The following is a 21,428-nucleotide window of genomic DNA, read 5'->3' as shown; positions in this document are numbered from 1 at the left end:
AAAACAGCTGACATGTCGCGACTTTGATGTGCGCTCACCGCCGGAGCGCACATCAAAGCGGGGGTCCCGACATGTGACGTACTATTACGTCACATGTCGGGAAGGGGTTAAGAGGGGACCAAGTCTTTCCGAGGTAGCTCGTCTTCTCAGCCTACCAGCCCATGCAAAGGTTCCGGTATGGTATCTTCGCAAAGTGTCTTTAACTAGAACCGGTAGGAAAGGTATCTTCACAAAGTGTCTTTGGCTCAAACCAATAGGGCAAATATCTTCGCAAAGTGTCTTTGGCTAAAACCAGTAGGGAGCACCTTTAAGAAGGTGCAAACTATTTACAAAAGAAAGTTCGAATCATGCACAGTCCATGATTTCTGCAGTTTGTGTAACTTGGTGCAAAAACTTCAAGAAAAAGAAAAACAAAGGGGATCCCGGGTCAACAAAGGGATCCATTAACCCTGGACAGGTTTAGCAGCAACTTTAAAAGAACAAACAGTAACTATTTACATTTTCACAAAGCGAAATCTTACTCTTCTTTCAGAAGTTTCCATGAGGCGCCACCTGGCGGGCGGACCCCTGCAATTCAGGTTTCAGGTCCACTCCCACTGCCAGATACACCCCATGGGTTCGGGTCTGTTGCACAACCAGGTCGTGCGCGGCAATCAAGGTCTGTGTCCCCACTTCTCTCTGTGCTGGTACATCCGGAACATCGGTCACTCGATGGGGCACCTCCTTAGGCACGACGGTGGTGGCGGCGATCGGGTGGCAGATCGCAAGTTCTGTGGTCAGGCAGGTGGGGCCGACCAGGGTGGTTACAGATCGGTCACACGGCGGCACTTTGGCCACAGGGGCTGGTTTCTCTTTCTTGTAGACGTTCAGAGCGAACCACCCCTTTTCCCCAAGATGCCGGGTGTAAGTAACACTGTCTCCCGGATAGAGGTCTCGATCGGGGTGACCCTCTCTAAGGTGTGACTCGACATCCCGTCGGTTGACAAAGACCTCCGCATATAGCCCCGGTTCTTTAATGAAGCCCCAGCCTCCTTGGAGTTTAAAGACGGTGATGATGCCCTGCCTGCGCGGGGCCTGGTGAGTGGTGGGGTCCTTACGGGCCCGGTCCTTGACCGCCAAATCCTTTTGATGGTAGGCCTCCCGTTTAGCCTGATGTGTTTCCTCTTCCTCTCGCCACCGCTGTTCTAGCTGGATCTGGTATTCTTCCCAGCTTAGGGCCTGTACCATTTCTCCCTTCTGGGTCTCCACCCCGGGGAACCCCATGAGATTGGATCCAGGGTTCACCCAGCGGCACACCGTGCGCTCCGCGCTGACCTCACACGGCAAGGGAGTAGGGGTGATTGGGGCTCGCATACGGTGTTCCATGCCCGTGGCTTCCTCCCATGGTAACAGGCGCTGAAGTCTATGGGTCCCCGGGAGAGGTGGTGCTGCTACGGGACCCACTAACACACCCTCTGCTGGTGGGGCAGGATCGGCGGACTCACCCACTGGTACGATTCCACTTCCCGCAATAGGTCCTGCTGGTTCTTCCGATGTCCGGGAATCCACTGCCGGTCCCACCTGATGCGGGGCCTGGACTCTTACGTGCAGTTGGAGGAGCTGGTTATACAAATCCTCCATCTCGGCTCTCAGGAATTTGGTGTTATCCACGGAGGACAGGCTGCTGGGCTCATCCGGGTAGTCAGGGGAGACTTCCACTTCAACCCCGCTGTCAGGTTCGGAGCTGCTGGCCATAGCGTCCTCCACGTGGGTCGCTTCCTGGTCTTTTTCCCGCTCTCTCCTGCGTGAGCAGTTTTGTTTTCTCTGCCTCCGCCCCCCATTAAGGATTAGGAGGCGGATCTCTGCTGCTGACGGACACGTCCTCACTGCACAGAAATATTTAGACTGGGCGGCCATTATCCTTCGCGCTCTCCAGCTCGTCTACGCCCACTCCACGCCCCTCTTCTCTTCCTGCGCTCTCCTCAGCGCTGCAATGGCGGCGGATTTTGGCGGCAAATGGCACAGCACACAGTCTTGCAATAAAGTACAGTCCCAGCACAACAAATCACAGTCTCTAGGCACACATGACCTGATTCTTCAGGCTTAAGTAGATCCTGTTCGTGACGCCAAGTTTGGAGCGCCCCCACACCGCCGCAGGGCCGAGGGGTACCCGGAACCGGGCCTCTAGGTCTCAGTCCTGGGGTTGTCACGGTGGCTAGACCCGGTCCGTGGCCCTGTCCGTCAGTGGGGGACGTCCGGTGCAATAAGTGGTAGTAATGGTAGCGATGGAGCGGTACGGTTGTGGGGTGTAAGTCGCGGTAAATAACGAGGACACCAGGCTGCAGTCTCTTTACCTCTTTACTGGAGATCTCTGAGTCCTCAGTCCGGAACACGGTTCACCAGGCTACGCAAGTCCGGCCGGTCCAATGGCACCTCCAGAGTTCTCCTCTCAGGTGGAAATCTGTGCCTTCCTTCTAGCGCTATGTGTTGTAGTCCTTCCCTGCTGTGCTCACGGAAAGTAACCCCACAACGGTTGTGTCTGTTTCTTAAGTTCCCTCACAACTCGATTTGATGTTCCTCTGTAATCCACCCCTTCCCTGTATTCAGGTTGGAATGGCACCCGTTTGTCAGGTAGGCCTGGAGTTCTTCCGGGACCCTAGAGTCGCCCCTCTCCCGCAATTGCCCCCCAAGACTTCATAGGTGATATGTGGTAGACAGCCCGCCTGAGACCGACTGTCCTGCCGCTGTTTGGAGTATGGCTTGAAGCTGTATTCTAATCCACTCCCTCGGCGTTCCGGCCACCGGTATTGCGCCTCAGCAGGGTGCTGCCTCTTTCAGCACAACCCCTGCTGGTATTCTCCTTCTGCTTGATCTCGTTTCTCACTCAGCACAATCTATCTCGCTTCTAGTCCTTTCTTGAGTCCCGCCGCTTCCAGGAGCCTGCGCGGACCCGTTACGTTCTTTCAATGCCAAGCCTCTGCCAGGATCCCACCCCTGGCAGAGACCCTACAGTCTCTCCCTTCACAACACCCCCTGCCACAGGGTGTTGCTCCGTTCAATCCCGTCAGCGTTCTCCTCTAACTTCCTGCCTGACCCCCAGTTTACCCACTATGGTGGGGAGTGGCCTAATGAATAGCACCCTTAGCTCCCCCCGGAGGCCCAGCTGTGAAACATATTGGTGTCTGTGATACCTGATTGGAGGAACTCCTTTGGTGCCATCGAACGTACCATGGCTCCCCTTAGCGGCGAAGCCACAGCACTGCAACGACCAGAACTCTGGGGCGCTGCACTGACACTGCACAATTACTGCAGGCCATATCAGGCTGTAATAGCAAACACACTAGTAAAGGGGAATTGCAGACCTAGTTGTCATTTTTTTACGCATTTCCAGGAGGAACACCCATAACTCATCTTAATTACATTTGCCTGGGATTAGCCATACATGCTGTGTCTTCATTTCTTAGGTGGACCAGAAGAGAACAAGCTGACTTCTACAGAACGGTGTCCTCTTTTGGAGTAATATATGACCCAGACAAGAAGTGCTTTGATTGGATGCAGTTTAGATCATTGTCTCGCCTTGACAAGAAGACCGATGAGAGCCTAGAAAAATATTTCCATAGCTTTGTAGCCATGTGTAGAAATGTCTGTCGTCTCCCACTCAGAAAGGATGACGGTAAGGTCTACTCTCGCTTCTTGTTAGAACAGAATTTTTTGATTATCTCTGTAGGAAAATCCCTAGATTTAAGAAAATGAAAGACAACCACTTGTTTGTTTTTTTTTATATTCAGGTTCAGCTGATCCCTCTCTCTTTCTGGACCCAATAACAGAAGAGCGTGCTGCAAGAACCTTGTATCGTATAGAACTTCTAAGAAAAGTCCGAGAGCAAGTGTTGAGGCATCCACAACTTCCTGAGCGTCTAAAGCTCTGTAGGCCTAGTTTGTATCTTCCTGTGTGGTGGGAATGTGGCAAACATGATAGAGATCTTCTAATAGGTACGGCCAAACATGGGCTTAGCCGTACAGATTACTACATCATGAATGATCCTCAACTTTCCTTCTTGGATGCATACAGAAATTATTCTCAGCACAAGAAAAATGGTGATGAGAACATGTGTTGTCATTACCAGATGGCTTCTAAAGTATTTGAAGCTTCTCCTTGTCACCTGGAAGGAACAAATGAGGCTGCAAAGACAGAGGCCGAGACTGAAATTAAGTCTGAAGCTGTGGATGAGCCAATTGAAAGTCGAATGTGCAGCCCCCAGGATCTTTCCTGTGAAAATGTAATCTCTCAAGTTGGTGATATAATGTCCAACAGCCAAGATGAGTGTTCTCTACCTGACTCTCTTATGTGCATGATGTACGGTGAGAAGGCATGTAACAGCTCTCTTCTGCAAGCTGGCACCAATGACCAGACCTCGCTCGTTGCAAGCTTCTTGGGCATGGAAAAGAGTGAACCAACTGATTACACTATAAGTAAGACCAAAGATGGAAATTTAACACCAGAAGAGGAGCCAGTATCTAGAGACTGCTTCCTGGGGAGCAATGGACAGGAATGTGATCCTTTAGAAGGACAAGATGCATTAGGCAAACCATTTAACAGCAATCACAGTCATCTCAGTTTATCTGCAGGAGATGAAGAACAACCACAGACTCCAAACATTGGAGAAAAAGACTCCGAGACTCTAAATGATAATCATTTTTGTACAAACCTTGACCAATCTGCAGATCAATCCTTAAGTTTAGAATTTGAATTTCTGGACAAAACTTATGAGGAGTCTTCAGGTTTGAGCACTAGTCTTAATGAAGAACAAAGCTGTGGTATCATTGGGGAAAGTCCTCAAAACTCAAATTGTAATCTCCCAGTGGAGGAAAAAGAGGAATGGGGGGCTGAACTCCAGGAAATTAAGGATGACCCAATTGTAAAATGGCAAAAGGAGTTAGATGATATGAAGGAACTTCCCATAGAAGAATGTGGTGATGAGCACAAAGTGAAAGATTTAGGTGTGCAAACTGATGTTTCAAGTTCAGAGGAAAATTGTACAGCCGAACTGCTAGATGATAAAGACTCTTCAGAGTCTAAACACAAAACTGGAGAAATGCTTTCTGGCCTCTTAAAGCAAAATGCAGAGGATTTGAAAGACAAAGACTCTGAGGAAAAACCAATGCACTGCTCTCTTTCTGATGGAAATGTGAAATTGGAGGTCTGTGAAGTTAAGAAAGAGAATATCGAGGAGGACTGTGGTTGTAAGAGTAAGTGATTTACAGCACTCCTTTTTTTCCCCATTTTATAGTCTTGGTATAGTCTGATGTGTGCACATTATTATCGCATGAAGAGTCATAGATTCTCATTTACATATCCATGGATCCATTAATGTGCAGTTCTTTGCAATAAGTCCATTTTCTTCTATAATTTTTAATTTTTTAGTTTTAAATGGAGTGTTTAGCACATTTGCACTAATAAACTATTAAGGGTATGTGCACAAGTTGCGGATTTTGCTGCGGATCCACAGCGTTTCTGCAGCTGCGGGTCCGCAGCAGTTTCCCATGAGTTTATAGTTCAATGTAAACCTATGGGAAACCAAAAACGCTGTGCACATGCTACGGAAAAAAACGCGCGGGAACGCAGCGGTTTACAATCCGCAGCATGTCACTACTTTGTGTGGAATCGCGGCGATTCTGCACACAGGAATGCATTGATCCGCTTACTTCCCGCATGGGGCTATGCCCACCATGCGGGAAGTAAGCGGATCATGTGCGGATGGTACCAGGGGTGGAGGAGAGGAGACTTTCCTCCAGGCCCAGGGAACCATATTTGTGTAAAAAAAAAAAAAGAATTAAAATAAAAAATGATATACTCACCTCCCAGCGCTGCACGCGGCCGTCCGGTCGCAGGGTTGCTATGCGAGCAGGACCTGCGATGACGTCGCGGTTACATGACTGTGACTTCATGAAGGTCCTTCTCGCATAGCATCTTTGGAACCGGACAGCCGCGTGCAGCGCCGAGATCAGGACGTCGGAGGGTGAGTATAACCATTTTTTATTTATTTTTAAGTCTCCTCTCCTCCACCCTGGGTACCAACCGCACATGATCTGCTTACTTCCCGCATGGTGGGCATAGCCACATGCGGAAAGTAAGCAGATCAATGGACCCCTATGTGTGCGGAATCCCCGCAATTCCGCAAATTTAATGAACATGTTGCTTTTTTATCCGCGATGCAGTTTTTTCGCGGAAAAAAATGCAACATTTGCACAAGATATGCGGAATACACTGAAAATAATGGGAGGCATATGTAAGCGTTTTTTTCGCGTTTTTATAGCTGAACGTGTGCACATGGCCTTACAGCATGCTTTCCTGAGCTTTTATCTTTCCCTGCAGATAATGGTTATGCAATACAGCCATCATCTGCCTCTGGCAGCAGCGCGTGGAGCTGAGTTCTGCTCTCCAATGTAAATGTCGCTGTCAGTCCATAATGGCTTGCTATGGCATGGCATCCAGTAGTCTGCTGATGGACCGTTAACTACCAGGAAGACAAGTCTGTTTTGCACTATATAGTACAAATGTTTTGACAATCACAGGTTCAAGTCCCCTGAGGGGACTACAAAATAAAGTACAAAGTAGGAGAAAATAAAAGTTTTTAAAAGTTTTAATCCCCCTTTCCCATTAAAAATAAATAAAATATACATATTTGGTATTGCTGTGCCCTAATGAGTAAAAAAAATTGAACAACTCTGCAAAAAATGTAATAAGAAGCAATCAAGACAGCAATTGTTAAAAAAAAAAAAAAAAAACACATTGTCATGCAAGGTACTAGCCCTCATACAGCTTCATTGACTGAAAACAATACAGGCCTTGGAAAATGGCGACTAAAGCAAAAAAAAAAAAAAAAACTATGCAAGTTTGTATCTCTGTAATTACTGACCTACTGACCTGGAGAATCATGCTGACAAGTCTTTTTTTTTACCACGCAATGAATGCGGTGTTTTAAAAAAAAAAAATGCTAAATTGTTTTTTTTTCTCGAATGCTTCATTGGGGGACAAAGGAACCATGGGTTATATTCTGACACTTTAAGAATACATTTTATAAAAAAAAAGCCTATATCTGACCAGTGCAACAGCAGTAGGAGGAACAAAACATAAACCCCCTCCAAAAAGGGGGGCAAATGTGTGCTGGTCAAGGCCAAACCAGGGAGGCGTCCTTGCCTTTTCCACAGGTAAAGAGAGCCATTCTACCACACCTACAAATTAGACTAATGTCTGCTGAATGCGACAATATGGACGGGTTTTAGCGACAGCCGTATGTGTATGGGAATCCCAGATAATATTGACTCTACATGTCCAATTTTTGACTGCCAGAGATAAACCATAGCCAGGCATAGCAGAACAAGCATTCTTGTGCATGGGATTGGCGGCCTAACCTTTGTCCATTTACTGTGTATGGTGTGCTTTTACTCCAGTACATACAGCTGATTACACAGGATCCACTAGTCACTATAGGTGATGCCACAGCCGACCCTGCGCGCCTCTCCCTCTACATCATTGCACAGGCCCATTAGACATTTCCTTACAAAAGATGAGGTCGGGATCTGATCATTGTGGCTATGTACATTTCCTGAAACAACAGGAAGTTGGGAGTCTAAAAAAGACCCAGTGACCAGTGTGTAAATTGTAAATGTTCTGTTTATTTATAAAACAAGCTAGATGGTGGCCCGATTCTAACGCATCGGGTATTCTAGAATATTCTGACTGACAGAACGTGTTCAGTGAACGTGACTGAACTATGTCGCACTGTGACTGACTGAACGTGTTCAGTAACCGTGACTGAACTACGTGGCACTGTGACTGACAGAACTTGTTCAGTAAACATGAGTGAACTATGTCGCACTGTGACTGACTGAACTTGTTCAGTAAACATGAGTGAACTATGTCGCACTGTGACTGACTGAACTTGTTCAGTAAACATGAGTGAACTATGTCGCATTGTGACTGACAGAACTCGTTCAGTAAACGTGAGTGAACTACATCACACTGTGACTGACAGAACTTATTCAGTAAACATGAGTGAACTATGTCGCACTGTGACTGACAGAACTTATTCAGTTAACGTGAGTGAACTATGTTGCACTGTGACTGACAGAACTTATTCATTAAACGTGAGTGAACTATGTTGCACTGTGACTGACTGAACTTATTCAGTAAACGTGAGTGAACTATGTCGCACTGTGACTGACAGAACTTATTCAGTAAACGTGAGTGAACTATGTCGCACTGTGACTGACAGAACTCGTTCAGTAAACGTGAGTGGACTACATCACACTGTGACTGACAGAACTTATGCAGTAAACGTGAGTGAACTATGTTGCACTGTGACTGACAGAACTTATTCAGTAAACGTGAGTGAACAACGTGGCACTGTGACTGACAGAACTTATTCAGTAAACGTGAGTGAACTATGTTGCACTGTGACTGACAGAACTTATTCAGTAAACGTGAGTGAACAACGTGGCACTGTGACTGACAGAACTTATTCAGTAAACGTGAGTGAACAACGTGGCACTGTGACTGACAGAACTTATTCAGTAAACGTGAGTGAACTACGTGGCACTGTGACTGACAAAACTTATTCAGTAAACGTGAGTGAACAACGTGGCACTGTGACTGACAGAACTTATTCAGTAAACGTGAGTGAACAACGTGGCACTGTGACGGACAGAACTTATTCAGTAAACGTGAGTGAACTACGTGGCACTGTGACTGACAGAACTTATTCAGTAAACGTGAGTGAACAACGTGGCACTGTGACTGACAGAACTTATTCAGTAAACGTGAGTGAACAACGTGGCACTGTGACTGACAGAACTTATTCAGTAAACGTGAGTGAACTATGTTGCACTGTGACTGACAGAACTTATTCAGTAAACGTGAGTGAACAACGTGGCACTGTGACTGACAGAACTTATTCAGTAAACGTGAGTGAACTACGTGGCACTGTGACTGACAAAACTTATTCAGTAAACGTGAGTGAACAACGTGGCACTGTGACTGACAGAACTTATTCAGTAAACGTGAGTGAACAACGTGGCACTGTGACTGACAGAACTTATTCAGTAAACGTGAGTGAACTACGTGGCACTGTGACTGACAGAACTTATTCAGTAAACGTGAGTGAACAACGTGGCACTGTGACTGACAGAACTTATTCAGTAAACGTGAGTGAACAACGTGGCACTGTGACTGACAGAACTTATTCAGTAAACGTGAGTGAACTATGTTGCACTGTGACTGACAGAACTTATTCAGTAAACGTGAGTGAACAACGTGGCACTGTGACTGACAAAACTTATTCAGTAAACGTGAGTGAACTATGTCGCACTGTGATGACAGAACTTGTTCAGTAAACATGACCGAACTATGGCCGGACTGCGCCTGTCGCTGATTGGCGCGACCAATCAGCGACGAGGGATTTCCATTACAGACAAACAGACAGAATTAGATGATTATTAGAATACAAATTGTGATATGTAAAAAAAAAAAAAAATAATGTAAAAACCTGATTTAAACAATAGGTCATTCTCTAAAGATAGTTTCCCTTTAAGAATATATTCTTATCTCCCAAAACTTTTACTTATCAGTAGTTTTTCTATGGAATAAAGTTTACCAATGTGGTTAAATCTAATAATAATAACATAATAACAGGAAATGTATAGTGTCCGATTACTGAGTACATCTACATAAATCAGATTATTGCATATATTAAACAAGGGACACCATCTTGTTGCTTATTTTTAATTTATATTGAAACATATATACTGGCTCACCGGTAGATATTACTGAACAGTTTGGATTTGACTCCTGCTACTATGAGTATTGTACAGTGCTTCCTACTAGGAGGGTAGAATGGATTTGGGCATCCCCTGCAATCATTTAGGTGTAAAAGATCATTCAACCAGAACAGGGTGATGTATAATATGTCAGAATCCTTCTTGGTGCTGGCAGGATTGAATGTGTCACCACTGTGCAGGCACTGAGAGTATTATCAAAAAACTGTGCAGCATTCATTCTCCAAATTAAAGAATTATTCCATTTTTAAACTTTTTTTTTTTATCATAAATCAATCTCTTTTAATCATTGACACTTTTTTTACACCTCACTTTCTATTTCTGCTCTGATCCTTTCCTTTCCCCCATCCATATCTACTGGCTAATGTGCTGATGACCACTGGACTCAGGGATGTGTGATCAGCTGCCGCCAATCACTGACTCATGCAGGTCACTGCAGCAGCAAGAATTGATTATTTCCTCTATATTGAGGGGGAAGTATGAAGTATTAGAAAGGGAGCTGTGTGGTGAATGTTACTTTTTACATTTGTTTTTAGCCATGTGATTTTTTAAAAGAAAGAAAGAAATAGACAAGATCTTTTATAAGTAGTGATGAGCGAACATGTGCATGCTCGTGTGCTAACCGAGTGTCGAAAAATATGTTCACGTTTCCACGGCTGTTGGACAGCCACAACACACGCAGGCATTTCCTGTTTATTAGACAATCCCCATGTGTTGCTGCTGTAGAACAGCCATGAGACATGCAGCCGCGAGGAATCAAACACATTTTTCGAGCACACTGAAGACACCCAGTTAGCACACGCACATGCTTGGATAACACATTCTCTGAGCATGTTCGCTCATCACTACTTAAAAAGGTGTTGTCTATTTCTCTAGTTCTGTATGTGGAGAGCGCAGTAGGCCGCAGCTAGGCACCTGTGCAGGTAACACGTTATATCATTTAGGAGTCAGGAAATTGAGATAAAATTAAACACAATCCACTTAAAACCATGTCTTGGCTTAACAAATATGTCATTGCATGCAGATTTATTTTGTTCAGCTTTTTTTGTTGTGATCTCTTGTTGAGGCTTTTCCCTTTCATTGTATTGTCAGTGTGTGCAATCATTCTGCATGCAGTGTGTGTTTTGTGCCTGTGCAGATTCAATACTGAGCACTTGGCCTGGGATTTTTCTCTTTTTTTCCTCTCTCATGTTCACCTGTCAGAAGATACCACACATTATGGCAGAACATGGATATGGAAGTCTGAACCCACAGGTTAGAGAGTCAATTCTGCTAGGCCGAAGAAAAATCTTGCTTATAAATTGGACATCTTATTACTTTGTTTACCTGTGAATTTTGCAAATTGCTATTTCATTAAGCCGTTTTTGTTCTTTGGTTTTGTTTTTTAATGTTTTGTCATTTTGATTTCTACATATGGTATTTACAATTGTATTCCTATTCGTTATACATTCTTGATGAAACCTCAAACTCCTCTCTATACATAAGTTCCCAAGTCCAGTAGTTTTCAGTTAGAACAGAACCAGCAGCAATCTGTTGACTAAAAAGTCATGCAAGTTTTTTGTGCTGTTGAAAAAAACTGTTTTCTAATAAAATTTCTGATTTTTAATAACATTGAAACCTATGGAAAACGGATCAGTTTTTCTCCAATTTGAAAAGGATCCGTTTTTTGCTTGGTGGAGGTGGAAAAATTCTGGACATGTGAGATTTCAATTAATCATCTATTTGAAACTGATACAGTAAGCACAAAAGGATCCTTTTCAAATGGGAGAAACACAGATGACTAATTAACGGATCCATTTTCCATAGACTTCACTGTTGAAAAAGAAAAAAAACATCCATTTGAAATCAGGATTTTTCAGGCAGACAAAGTTGTTTTTGCACAACTTGCACAACTTTTCTAACAGATGATTACTGGATATGTGAACAAAAGCTAAATTGCAATATTGTGTCAAAAGAAAATGGAAGCTCTTAAGTCAATGATATTTGTTGTGGCTCCTTTAACATCATTGGAACCCATGATGCTAGTATGAATAGAGGTTAAAGTTTGAATATTTGGTTTGTTCTTTCCCCTCATTGGCTTGTGCCTGTGTCTTATCTAGAGCTTCTTGGAAACTATCCAGAAGAGGAAGCTAAAAGTTGCACAATACCCACTTCTAAGGAATTTCCAGATGGCAGAGCTCCGACTATCGCCCAACTGCTGCAGGAGAAAACCTTGTACTCTTTTTCTGAGTGGCCTAAGGTGTTAAAATCAAATCGCCATTTTTTTTATTGTTTGTCACTTTCAGGTGTATTATTCAGATTTACAGCAGTTCTGTCACTTTTAATGGCAAGAGTAGCTTAGCATGTTGCATTAGTCTTACCAACAAAGCTGGGGGTCTATAACAAACCCCATTATAGGTCAGTAAGGTTTGTTACGTTTCATTTGGATTGTGCATTCTTTCACACTTTCATATCTGTAACCCTTCCCTTAATAGTGCATTCTGCGTCTGGTCCACAAGTATGCAGTGGGCTCAGGAACTGCGCCTGCACTATACCCAACAGATGCCAGCTGTTTTGTACATCCATCTGTAGTGACCAGTGCTTGCTCTGACTTCTGCTATTTACTCAGTTAAATACTGTTGACAATCTCTTGACATGGACTGGTTGCCGAGAACCACTTGCAACTGCTCCTATCAGCCTCCTCATCATGACCTGAGTGCATACTGCCAATGGTTTGTCATGACAGCCAAGTCCTGCTGAAGAGACCCATAGTTTACACCCTGGGCCTTCCATGAAGCGCAGCATGTGACAAGGCGTCTTGTGATAATATCTCTATATACTACAACTCTGTGTCATTAACAAATAGGAGAAACCGGAGCATGATTGTGTAAAAAGAAAATGCTTTATTAAACCAAAATGATTAGTTAATTAAAAACAGCAGTAACATACAGAGGTGTATAGTGATACCATGATATACATATAGGAGGGCTCCCACCCCTCTAACATCCCCTATAGCAAGTCTCAGAGGACAATCCTTTCCATGTCATGTGGCCTGGTTAAATGACCGCTAAATAGTAAAGTGCTAATGAGTTCTATCATGAATAAATTAAAGCAGGTCCGCTTACCAGGGTACAGGAAGGGGGAGATGGAGGAGCGGGGTCTCACACCTCTGTATGTTACTGCTGTTTTTAATTAACTAATCATTTTGGTTTAATAAAGCATTTTCTTTTTACACAATCATGCTCCGGTTTCTCCTATTTGTTTATGCTATTTGGAGCTAAGTGATGGGTCTGGTTGTATACAACACACATGTGTTGCCCCAGACCGATAATATGATTTTGGGATTCTGTATATTATAACTCTGTGTCATTGCAGCATGTAAAAGAAGATTTATATACCTTAAAGGGAACCTCTCCCCCCCCCCCCCCCCCAGGGCCTATTAAAGTATAAGAGCCACCTTCTGCAGCACTAAGGCTGCATTCTGTGAAGGTGGCCCTTATGTTTATTATCCCTAGGAATGCTGAAATAATGAGTTTTATAAATTTCCCGCCATACCTCTGTTGAGTCAGGGAGGTATGTTTTCTCCCCCTGACTCAACCGCCTTGCAGCCATCCATCATCCCCCTCTTGCCTCCGGGCGCCGCCTCCTCTCTTTCTCGTGACGGTGTCTGCGCTCTGCAATCCGTTCTAGGGCATGCGCCGTGCGCGCTGCCCGGGAACTTACATCAGGTAATGTAATGATATCGCGCCTGCGTGTAGCGGAGGCCCCAGATCCCGCCCCGCAGTGTGTTATGATGTATTCACACTGCGGGGCTGGCAATCTGGCGCCTGCGCAGTGAGGATCTCTAGAGGAAACAGGCGGAGGGATATGAGGACAGACGCAGAGGAGGCGGCGCCCGGAGGCCAGAGGGGGATGATGGACGGCTGCGAGATGGTTGAGTCAGGGGGAGAAAACATACCTCCCTGACTCAATAGAGGTATGGCGGGAAATTTATAAAACTCATTATTTCAGCATTCCTAGGGATAATAAACATAAGAGCCGCCTTCACAGAATGCAGCCTTAGTGCTGCTGAAGGTGGCTCTTTTACTTTTAATAGGCCCTGAGGGGGTGACAGGTTCCCTTTAAGGAGACTGAACATTTTAAAAAATATATATGTGTGTGTGTATAATATATACACACTTTTTTTTAAATGTTCAGCCTCCTTAGGGTATATGAATCTTGTTTTATATCTTTTCTTTTTTACGACATGTACAGTACAGATTAATTAATTTTATACTTTGATACATCGGACTTTTATGGACAGGTTTTTTTTGTTTTCTCTATTTTCTAATTGGGAAAATGTAATGGGGTGATTCAGATATATATATTGGGGTGATTTTGTATTTTATATACATACACACTTGTGTTAAAATTGTGGGTTTAATATGAATACGTTTAAACCACCTTTTCCCAGTTTTAAAATAAAAACAAATCTGTGGTTTTGCTGAGGTCCATAAAAGGCCGACGTATCAAAATATAAAGTTAATTAACCTATATTGTACATGTCATAAGAAAAGGAATGAAAATGTCAGATTTGGCATTTTTCTATTGCCTCAACCTCTTTAAAATTGCAATAAAAAATTATCAAAATATTGCATTTATTTCAGAATGGTAACAATGAAAACATCAACTCTCCACAAAATACAGGCTCTCAAAGAGAAATAAAAGTTTATTGCTGTAATCACATACCTAAACATCATGTTACCAGGTTATTTTTACCTCACAATGAACCCCATAAAAGCAAAACCTAAAAATCAATTGCATGCTAAATGAATGGTATCATTCAAAACTACAACTTGTCCCGCAAAAAAATAAGCCGGCTTATGAAAGAAGGAAAGAAAAAAAAGTCCAACAACAAATTGGCGGGAATGGTTTAATAAATGAAGTCAGGGCATCCATTTGATGATGACCTTAGTTTTGAGGTGATCCTGATAACATTATGTAAGGGAATTGATATTGATGAGAAGAATCCATTTAATGTCTTCCTTCTTTTGTAGGATCGAGTCATCATTAACCGGATCGACAATATTTGCCATTCGGTGCTGAAGGGGAAATGGCCATCCTCTAGCCAACAGTTTGAAGCACAGTGCATGGTCCCGTCAGTGTTAAATAGTAACCTGTGTCCAAGGAGCAGCTACAGCGCTGCAGAAGCACAAAATCCCACATATAGCAATGGCTCTCCTGCGTCACATGGTCAGAAGGTAAGCCTGGTTACTCATACATGTATATAGTGACGCACAAGCAAGTAGGTTTCAATGAACTTGTGGGTGTAAGGGGTATTCCCAACTTGGACATTTATGTCATAATCAGTCAGAGTTTCCTCTAACCCATCTGTTGAGGCAGCCATGACATACATGGGTAAAAAGAATGAATAGATACAGTGGGGAAAAAGTACTTAGTCAGCCACCACCATTTGTGCAAGTTCTCCCATTTAAAAAGATGAGAGAGGTCTGTAATTGATATCACAGGTAGACCACAACTATGAGAGTCAAAATGAGAAAACAAATCCAGAAAATCACCTCGTCTGATTTGGCAAATTTATTTTGCAAATTATGGTGGAAAATAAGTATTTGGTCATTAACAAACGTTCATCTCAATATTTTGTTATATATCCTTTGTTGACCATGACAGAGGTCAAACGTTTTCTGTAAGTCTTCACAAGGTTGGCACACACTGTTGGTGGTATGTTATTATTATTATTATTATTCATTTTTATAGCGCCATTTAATCCATGGCGCTTTACATGTGAAATACGGGGGAAATATAGACAAATACATTAAACATGAGCAAAAAACAAGGCACACGGGTACATAAGGAGGGAGGACCCTGCCCGCGAGGGCTCACAATCTGCAGGGGATGGGTGATGATACACTAGGAGAGGGCAGAGCTGGTTGTGCGGCGGTTCAGTAGGTTCAGGATCACTGCAGGCTGTAGGCTTGTCGGAAGAGGTGAGTCTTCAGGTTCTTTTTGAAAGTTTCTATGGTAGGCGAGAGTCTGATGTGCTGGGGTAGAGAGTTCCAGAGTATGGGGGAAGCACGGGAGAAGTCTTGGATGCGGTTGTGGGAAGAAGAGATGAGAAGGGAGTAGAGAAGGAGGTCTTGAGAGGATCGGAGGTTGCGTGTTGGTAGGTACCGGTTGATCATGTCACAGATGTATGGAGGAGATAGGTTGTGGATGGCTTTGTAGGTCGTTGTGAGGGTTTTGAACTGGAGTCTCTGGGCAATAGGAAGCCAGTGAAGGGCTTGGCATAGGGGAGAGGCTGGGGAATAGCGGGGAGACAGGTAGATTAGTCGAGCAGCAGAGTGTAGGATGGATTGGAGTGGTGCCAGAGTGCTAGAGGGGAGTCCAACCACTTACGGTAACCATCAATGAGTTTCTTACAATGCTCTGCTGGAATTTTAGACCATTCTTCTTTGGCAAACTGCTCCAGGTCCCTGATATTTGAAGGGTGTCTTCTCCAAACTGCCATTTTTAGATCTCTCCACAGGTGTTCTATGGGATTCAGGCTGGCCACCTTAGAAGTCTCCAGTGCTTTCTCTCAAACCACTTTCTAGTGCTTTTTGAAGTGTGTTTTGGGTCATTGTCCTGCTGGAAGATCCATGACCTCTGAGGACAAAAGTATTGGCACTGTTCGAAAAATCATGTGATGCTTCTCTAATTTGTGTAATTAACAGGACCTGTAACTTACCTGTGGCACCTAACAGGTGTTGGCAATAACTAAATCACACTTGCAGCCAGTTGACATGGATTAAAGTTGACTCAACCTCTGTCCTGTGTCCTTGTGTGTACCACATTGAGCATGGAGAAAAGAAAGAAGACCAAAGAACTGTCTGAGGACTTGAGAAACCAAATTGTGAGGAAGCATGAGCAATCTCAAGGCTACAAGTCCATCTCCAAAGACCTGAATGTTCCTGTGTCTACCGTGTGCAGTGTCATCAAAAAGTTTAAAGCCCATGACACTGTGGCTAACCTCCCTAGATTTGGACGGAAAAGAAAAATTGACAAGAGATTTCAACGCAAGATTGTGCGGATGTTGGATAAAGAACCTCGACTAACATCCAAACAAGTTCAAGCTGCCCTGCAGTCCGAGGGTACAACAGTGTCAACCTGTACTATCCGTCGGCGTCTGAATGAAAAGGGACTGTATGGTAGGAGACCCAGGAAGACCCCACTTCTTACCCCGAGACATAAAAAAGCCAGGCTGGAGTTTGCCAAAACTTACCTGAAAAAGCCTAAAACGTTTTGGAAGAATGTTCTCTGGTCAGATGAGACAAAAGTAGAGCTTTTTGGGCAAAGGCATCAACATAGAGTTTACAGGAGAAAAAAAGAGGCATTCAAAGAAAAGAACACGGTCCCTACAGTCAAACATGGCGGAGGTTCCCTGATGTTTTGGGGCTGCCTTGCTGCCTCTGGCACTGGACTGCTTGACCGTGTGCATGGCATTATGAAGTCTGAAGACTACCAACAAATTTTGCAGCATAATGTAGGGCCCAGTGTGAGAAAGCTGGGTCTCCCTCAGAGGTCATGGATCTTCCAGCAGGACAATGACCCAAAACACACTTCAAAAAGCACTAGAAAGTGGTTTGAGAGAAAGCACTGGAGACTTCTAAGGTGGCCAGCCTAAATCCCATAGAACACCTGTGGAGAGATCTAAAAATGGCAGTTTGGAGAAGACACCCTTCAAATATCAGGGACCTGGAGCAGTTTGCCAAAGAAGAATGGTCTAAAATTCCAGCAGAGCATTGTAAGAAACTCATTGATGGTTACCGGAAGTGGTTGGTCGCAGTTATTTTGGCAAAAGGTTGTGCAACCAAGTATTAGGCTGAGGGTGCCAATACTTTTGTCTGGCCCATTTTTAGAGTTTTGTGTGAAATTATCAATGTTTAGCTTTTTGCTTCATTCTCTTTTGTGTTTTTTCATTTAAGATAAATTAAATGAAGATAATAATACCAAAGAATTTGTGATTGCAATCATTTTCAGGAAGAAACTGAGTATTATCTGACAGAATTGCAGGGGTGTCCATACTTTTGGCCACAACTGTATGTCCTGATGGTATGGGAGTCTATGAAAGCATATATACGGTACAGGACTTATTTATTAAAGAAATAGCAAGGAGCAAAACTAAAAACGCAGGCCAGGCAATTTTCTAAGAACTTAACACTGAAAATCGCCTGAAATTGCCACTCAGAAGCTCCTGCAAAAAACGGAACAAAAAAGATCCTTTTAAAGGTTAACATTGTTTGATGAAGGGGAGACAGTAGGGCATTTGTTATCACTTATTACCTCAGCTCAAAGAGACCCTGCCTATATCTATGATTCTTCGGTTATTTCTTCTTAGATGGTTTTCAAGGTGATCTGTCTTAGCAACCAATTCAGAGATAAATCGAACTGCCCTTGTTTGCACCTTTTCAAGCCCAAAAGATAATCTTTGTTAGTACTCACGCTTTCTTCTATTATTATTATTATTCATTTTTGTAGCGCCATTTATTCCATGGCAATTTACATGTGAAATACGGGGCAAATATAGACAAATACATTAAACATGAGTAAAAAACAAGGTATGTTGGCCCATTCCTCCATGCAGATCTCCCCTAGAGCAGTGATGTTTTGGGCCTGTCGCTGGGCAACACGGGCTTTCAACTCCCTCCTAAGGTTTTCTATGGGGTTAAAGGGAACCTGTCACCCCCCCCTTCCCAGGCCTTTGTAACTAAAAGAGCCACCTTGTGCAGCACTAATGCTCTTTTAGTTATTGGTGCTGTAACTTCAGAAATAATCCATTTTATAATTTGTCCCAAATACCTTAAATCAGTCCTGGAGGCAGGCCTTTCCCCCCCCCGCTGGAAACGCAGCACCGCGTCACTCGAATACTCTTGGCGCCGGGCGCCGCCTCCTCGGTGCTCTTTTCAAATGAGCCGGCGCCTGCGGTCTTTTCTAATGCCTTGGGCATGCGCAGTGAGCACTGCCCGTCTTCTGTCCCCATTTGCAGTCTAGCTGACTGCGCCTGTGCGGCCGCCCTGCCCGAGATCCCAGCTCCGCAGTGAGAATAAATCAGAAGACACTGCGGGGCGGGATCTCGGGCAGGGCGGCCGCACAGGAGCAGTCAGCTAGACTGCAAATGGGGACAGAAGACGGGCAGTGCTCACTGCGCATGCCCAAGGCATGAGAAAAGAGCATAGGCGCCGGCTCATTTGAAAACAGCGCTGAGGAGGCGGCGCCTAGAGGACTTGAGTGACGGCAGTGCTGCTTTTGCAGCAGGGGGGGGGAAGGACCTGCCTCCAGGACTGATTCAAGGTATTTGGGACAAATTATAAAATGGATTATTTTTGAAGTTACAGCACCAATAACTAAAAGCCACCTTGTCAGAATGCAGCATTAGTGCTGCACAAGGTGGCTCTTTTAGTTACAAATGCCTGGGGGGGGGGGGACAGGTTCCCATTAAGATCTGGAGACTGACGAGGCCACTCCAGGACCTTCATATGCTTCTTACGAAGCCACTCCTTCGTTGCCCTGGTAGTGTGCTTGGGATTATTATCATGCTGAAAGATCCATCCACGTTTTATCTTCAATGCCCTTGCTGATGGAAGGTTTGCGCTCAAAATCTCACGATACATGGCCTCATTCATTCTTTCATGTACACAGATCAGTCATCCTGGTCCCTTTGCAGAGAAACAGCCCCAAAGCATGATGTTGCCACTCCCATGCTTCACAGTAGGCATGGTGTTCTTTGGATGCAACTCCGCATTCTGCCTCCTCCAAACACGACGAGTTTTGATTCTACCAAACAGTTCTACTTTGGTTTCATCAGACCATATGACATTCTCCCAGTACTCTTCTGGATAATCCAAATGCTCTCTGGCAATCTTCAGACGGGCCAGGACATGTACTGGCTTAAGCAGGGGACATGTCTGGCAGTGCAGGATCTGAGTTTGTGGCTGTGTAGTGTGTTACTGATGGTAGCCTTTGTTACGGTGGTCCCAACTCTGTGCAGGTCATTCACTAGGTCCCCCTGTGTGGTTCTGAGATTTTTGCTCATTGTTCTTGTGATCATTTTGACCCCACGGAGTGAGATCGTTTGTGGAGCCCCAGATTGAGGGAGATTATCAGTGGTCTTGAATGTCTTCCATTTTCTAATTATTGCTCCCACAGTTGATTTCATCACACCAAGCTGCTTGCCTATTGCAGATTCAGTCTTCCCAGCCTGGTGCAGGGCTACAATTTTGTTTCTGGTGTCCTTCGACAGCTCTTTGGTCTTTACCATAGTGGAGTTTGGAGTGTGACTGTTTGAGGTTGTGGACAGGTGTCTTTTATACTGATAACAAGTTCAAACAGGTGCCATTACTACAGGTAATGAGTGGAGGACAGAAGAGCCTCTTAAATAAGAAGTCACAGGTCTGTGAGAGCCAGAAATCTTGCATGTTTTTAGGTGACCAAATACTTATTTTCCACCATAATTTGCAAAATAAATCTTGACAAATCAGACAAAGTGATTTTCTGGATTTGTTTTCTCATTTTGACTCTCGTAGTTGTGGTCTACCTATGATGTCAATTACAATCCTCTCTCATCTTAAGTGGGAGAACTTGCACAATTGGTGGCTGACTAAATACTTCTTTTCCCCACTGTAAGTACCTGTGCATGCAAGCATTCGTTGTTATGGAGTTATGGAAACAGTCCAGCTCTGGTGATGGCACAAGAGCCCCCAATTAGAGAGCACAGCGTACCCGCCCGCTATTCTGTACTGTGACGTTACAGGTTCAGTTATTGCCTGCATAAAGGTGTAATGCTCATAGCACACAGTGTGAGGTAACTGTGCTACTTTTTATATCTCTTCTAGAATGCATTTGCATTGTAAAATCAGTACCCATTTGTGTTTGCCTTAAGGAAACCTTCACCACCCCGACATTTTCAAATGATCAACGAAAACCTAGAAGGCCATTTGAGTTTGACAGTGAAAGGGCAGATGCCAAGCCCCGAGGTATGCAGCATCTCGGAACACCACTTGGCCGAACCAGTGCAGCATTGAATGGATGGAGAGAGACCGCCATGGAGCTATGTAGAGAGCAGGCTGCAGGAGGCAGCTCTACCTACTCCATCAATAGCAGCACACCCAAGATGGCTGCCATGACTGGCTTGCAGAGTTCTTTAGGAATGGACTTGTCAGGAATCTTGCAGGCTGGACTCATCCATCCCGTGACAGGACAAATTGTTAATGGCAGTTTGAGGAGGGATGAGACTTCTCTCAGAAGGAGACGAGGAAGAAGAAAAAATGTGGAGGGGATGGATCTGGTTTTTCTGAAAGACAGAGGGATGCATGCAGGAATTGTGGTAAGTGTATATTTCGGCAATAAGAATATGATCTGTAATTGGCTGTATAAATCAAAAAGGACAAATTTGTTACCCACTGATTGGCAGTTTTCTGCCTATGCACAGTGTACACAGCTGCCAATCAGTGCTGGAGGCGGTACTATGCAGAGCTCAGCATTTAGAGTAGTGGTAGATCTACAATGGATAAAACAGTGATTTTAAAAAAATGCAGCAAGCAGCCCAGTAAGTGATACATCCCTGGAATCTGGGTCACTGCTCCTCCATCATGCTGC

General features: G+C 44.2%; 1 protein-coding gene across 5 annotated transcripts in view; it reads left to right on the top strand.

Annotated features, from left to right (window-relative positions):
* Nucleotides 1-21,428, top strand: part of CHD6 (chromodomain helicase DNA binding protein 6) — a 229,436-nt gene that overhangs the window by 202,303 nt on the left and 5,705 nt on the right. For 4 of the 5 annotated variants that reach the window (XM_077251921.1, XM_077251924.1, XM_077251922.1 and 1 more), the window contains exons 30-35: nucleotides 3,444-3,652; nucleotides 3,768-5,228; nucleotides 11,019-11,069; nucleotides 11,915-12,054; nucleotides 14,831-15,034; nucleotides 20,713-21,156. In XM_077251921.1, the coding sequence (XP_077108036.1) occupies nucleotides 3,444-3,652; nucleotides 3,768-5,228; nucleotides 11,019-11,069; nucleotides 11,915-12,054; nucleotides 14,831-15,034; nucleotides 20,713-21,156 (2,509 nt within the window). The remainder of the gene's footprint in view (nucleotides 1-3,443; nucleotides 3,653-3,767; nucleotides 5,229-11,018; nucleotides 11,070-11,914; nucleotides 12,055-14,830; nucleotides 15,035-20,712; nucleotides 21,157-21,428) is intronic. The other variant, XM_077251925.1, reaches the window with a different exon arrangement.

Source organism: Ranitomeya variabilis, chromosome 4 (assembly GCF_051348905.1).
Source record: "Ranitomeya variabilis isolate aRanVar5 chromosome 4, aRanVar5.hap1, whole genome shotgun sequence".
Taxonomy (NCBI): Eukaryota; Metazoa; Chordata; class Amphibia; order Anura; family Dendrobatidae; genus Ranitomeya; species Ranitomeya variabilis.
Note: the sequence above shows the minus strand (reverse complement) of the source record. Positions and strands in the feature narration are given on the sequence as shown.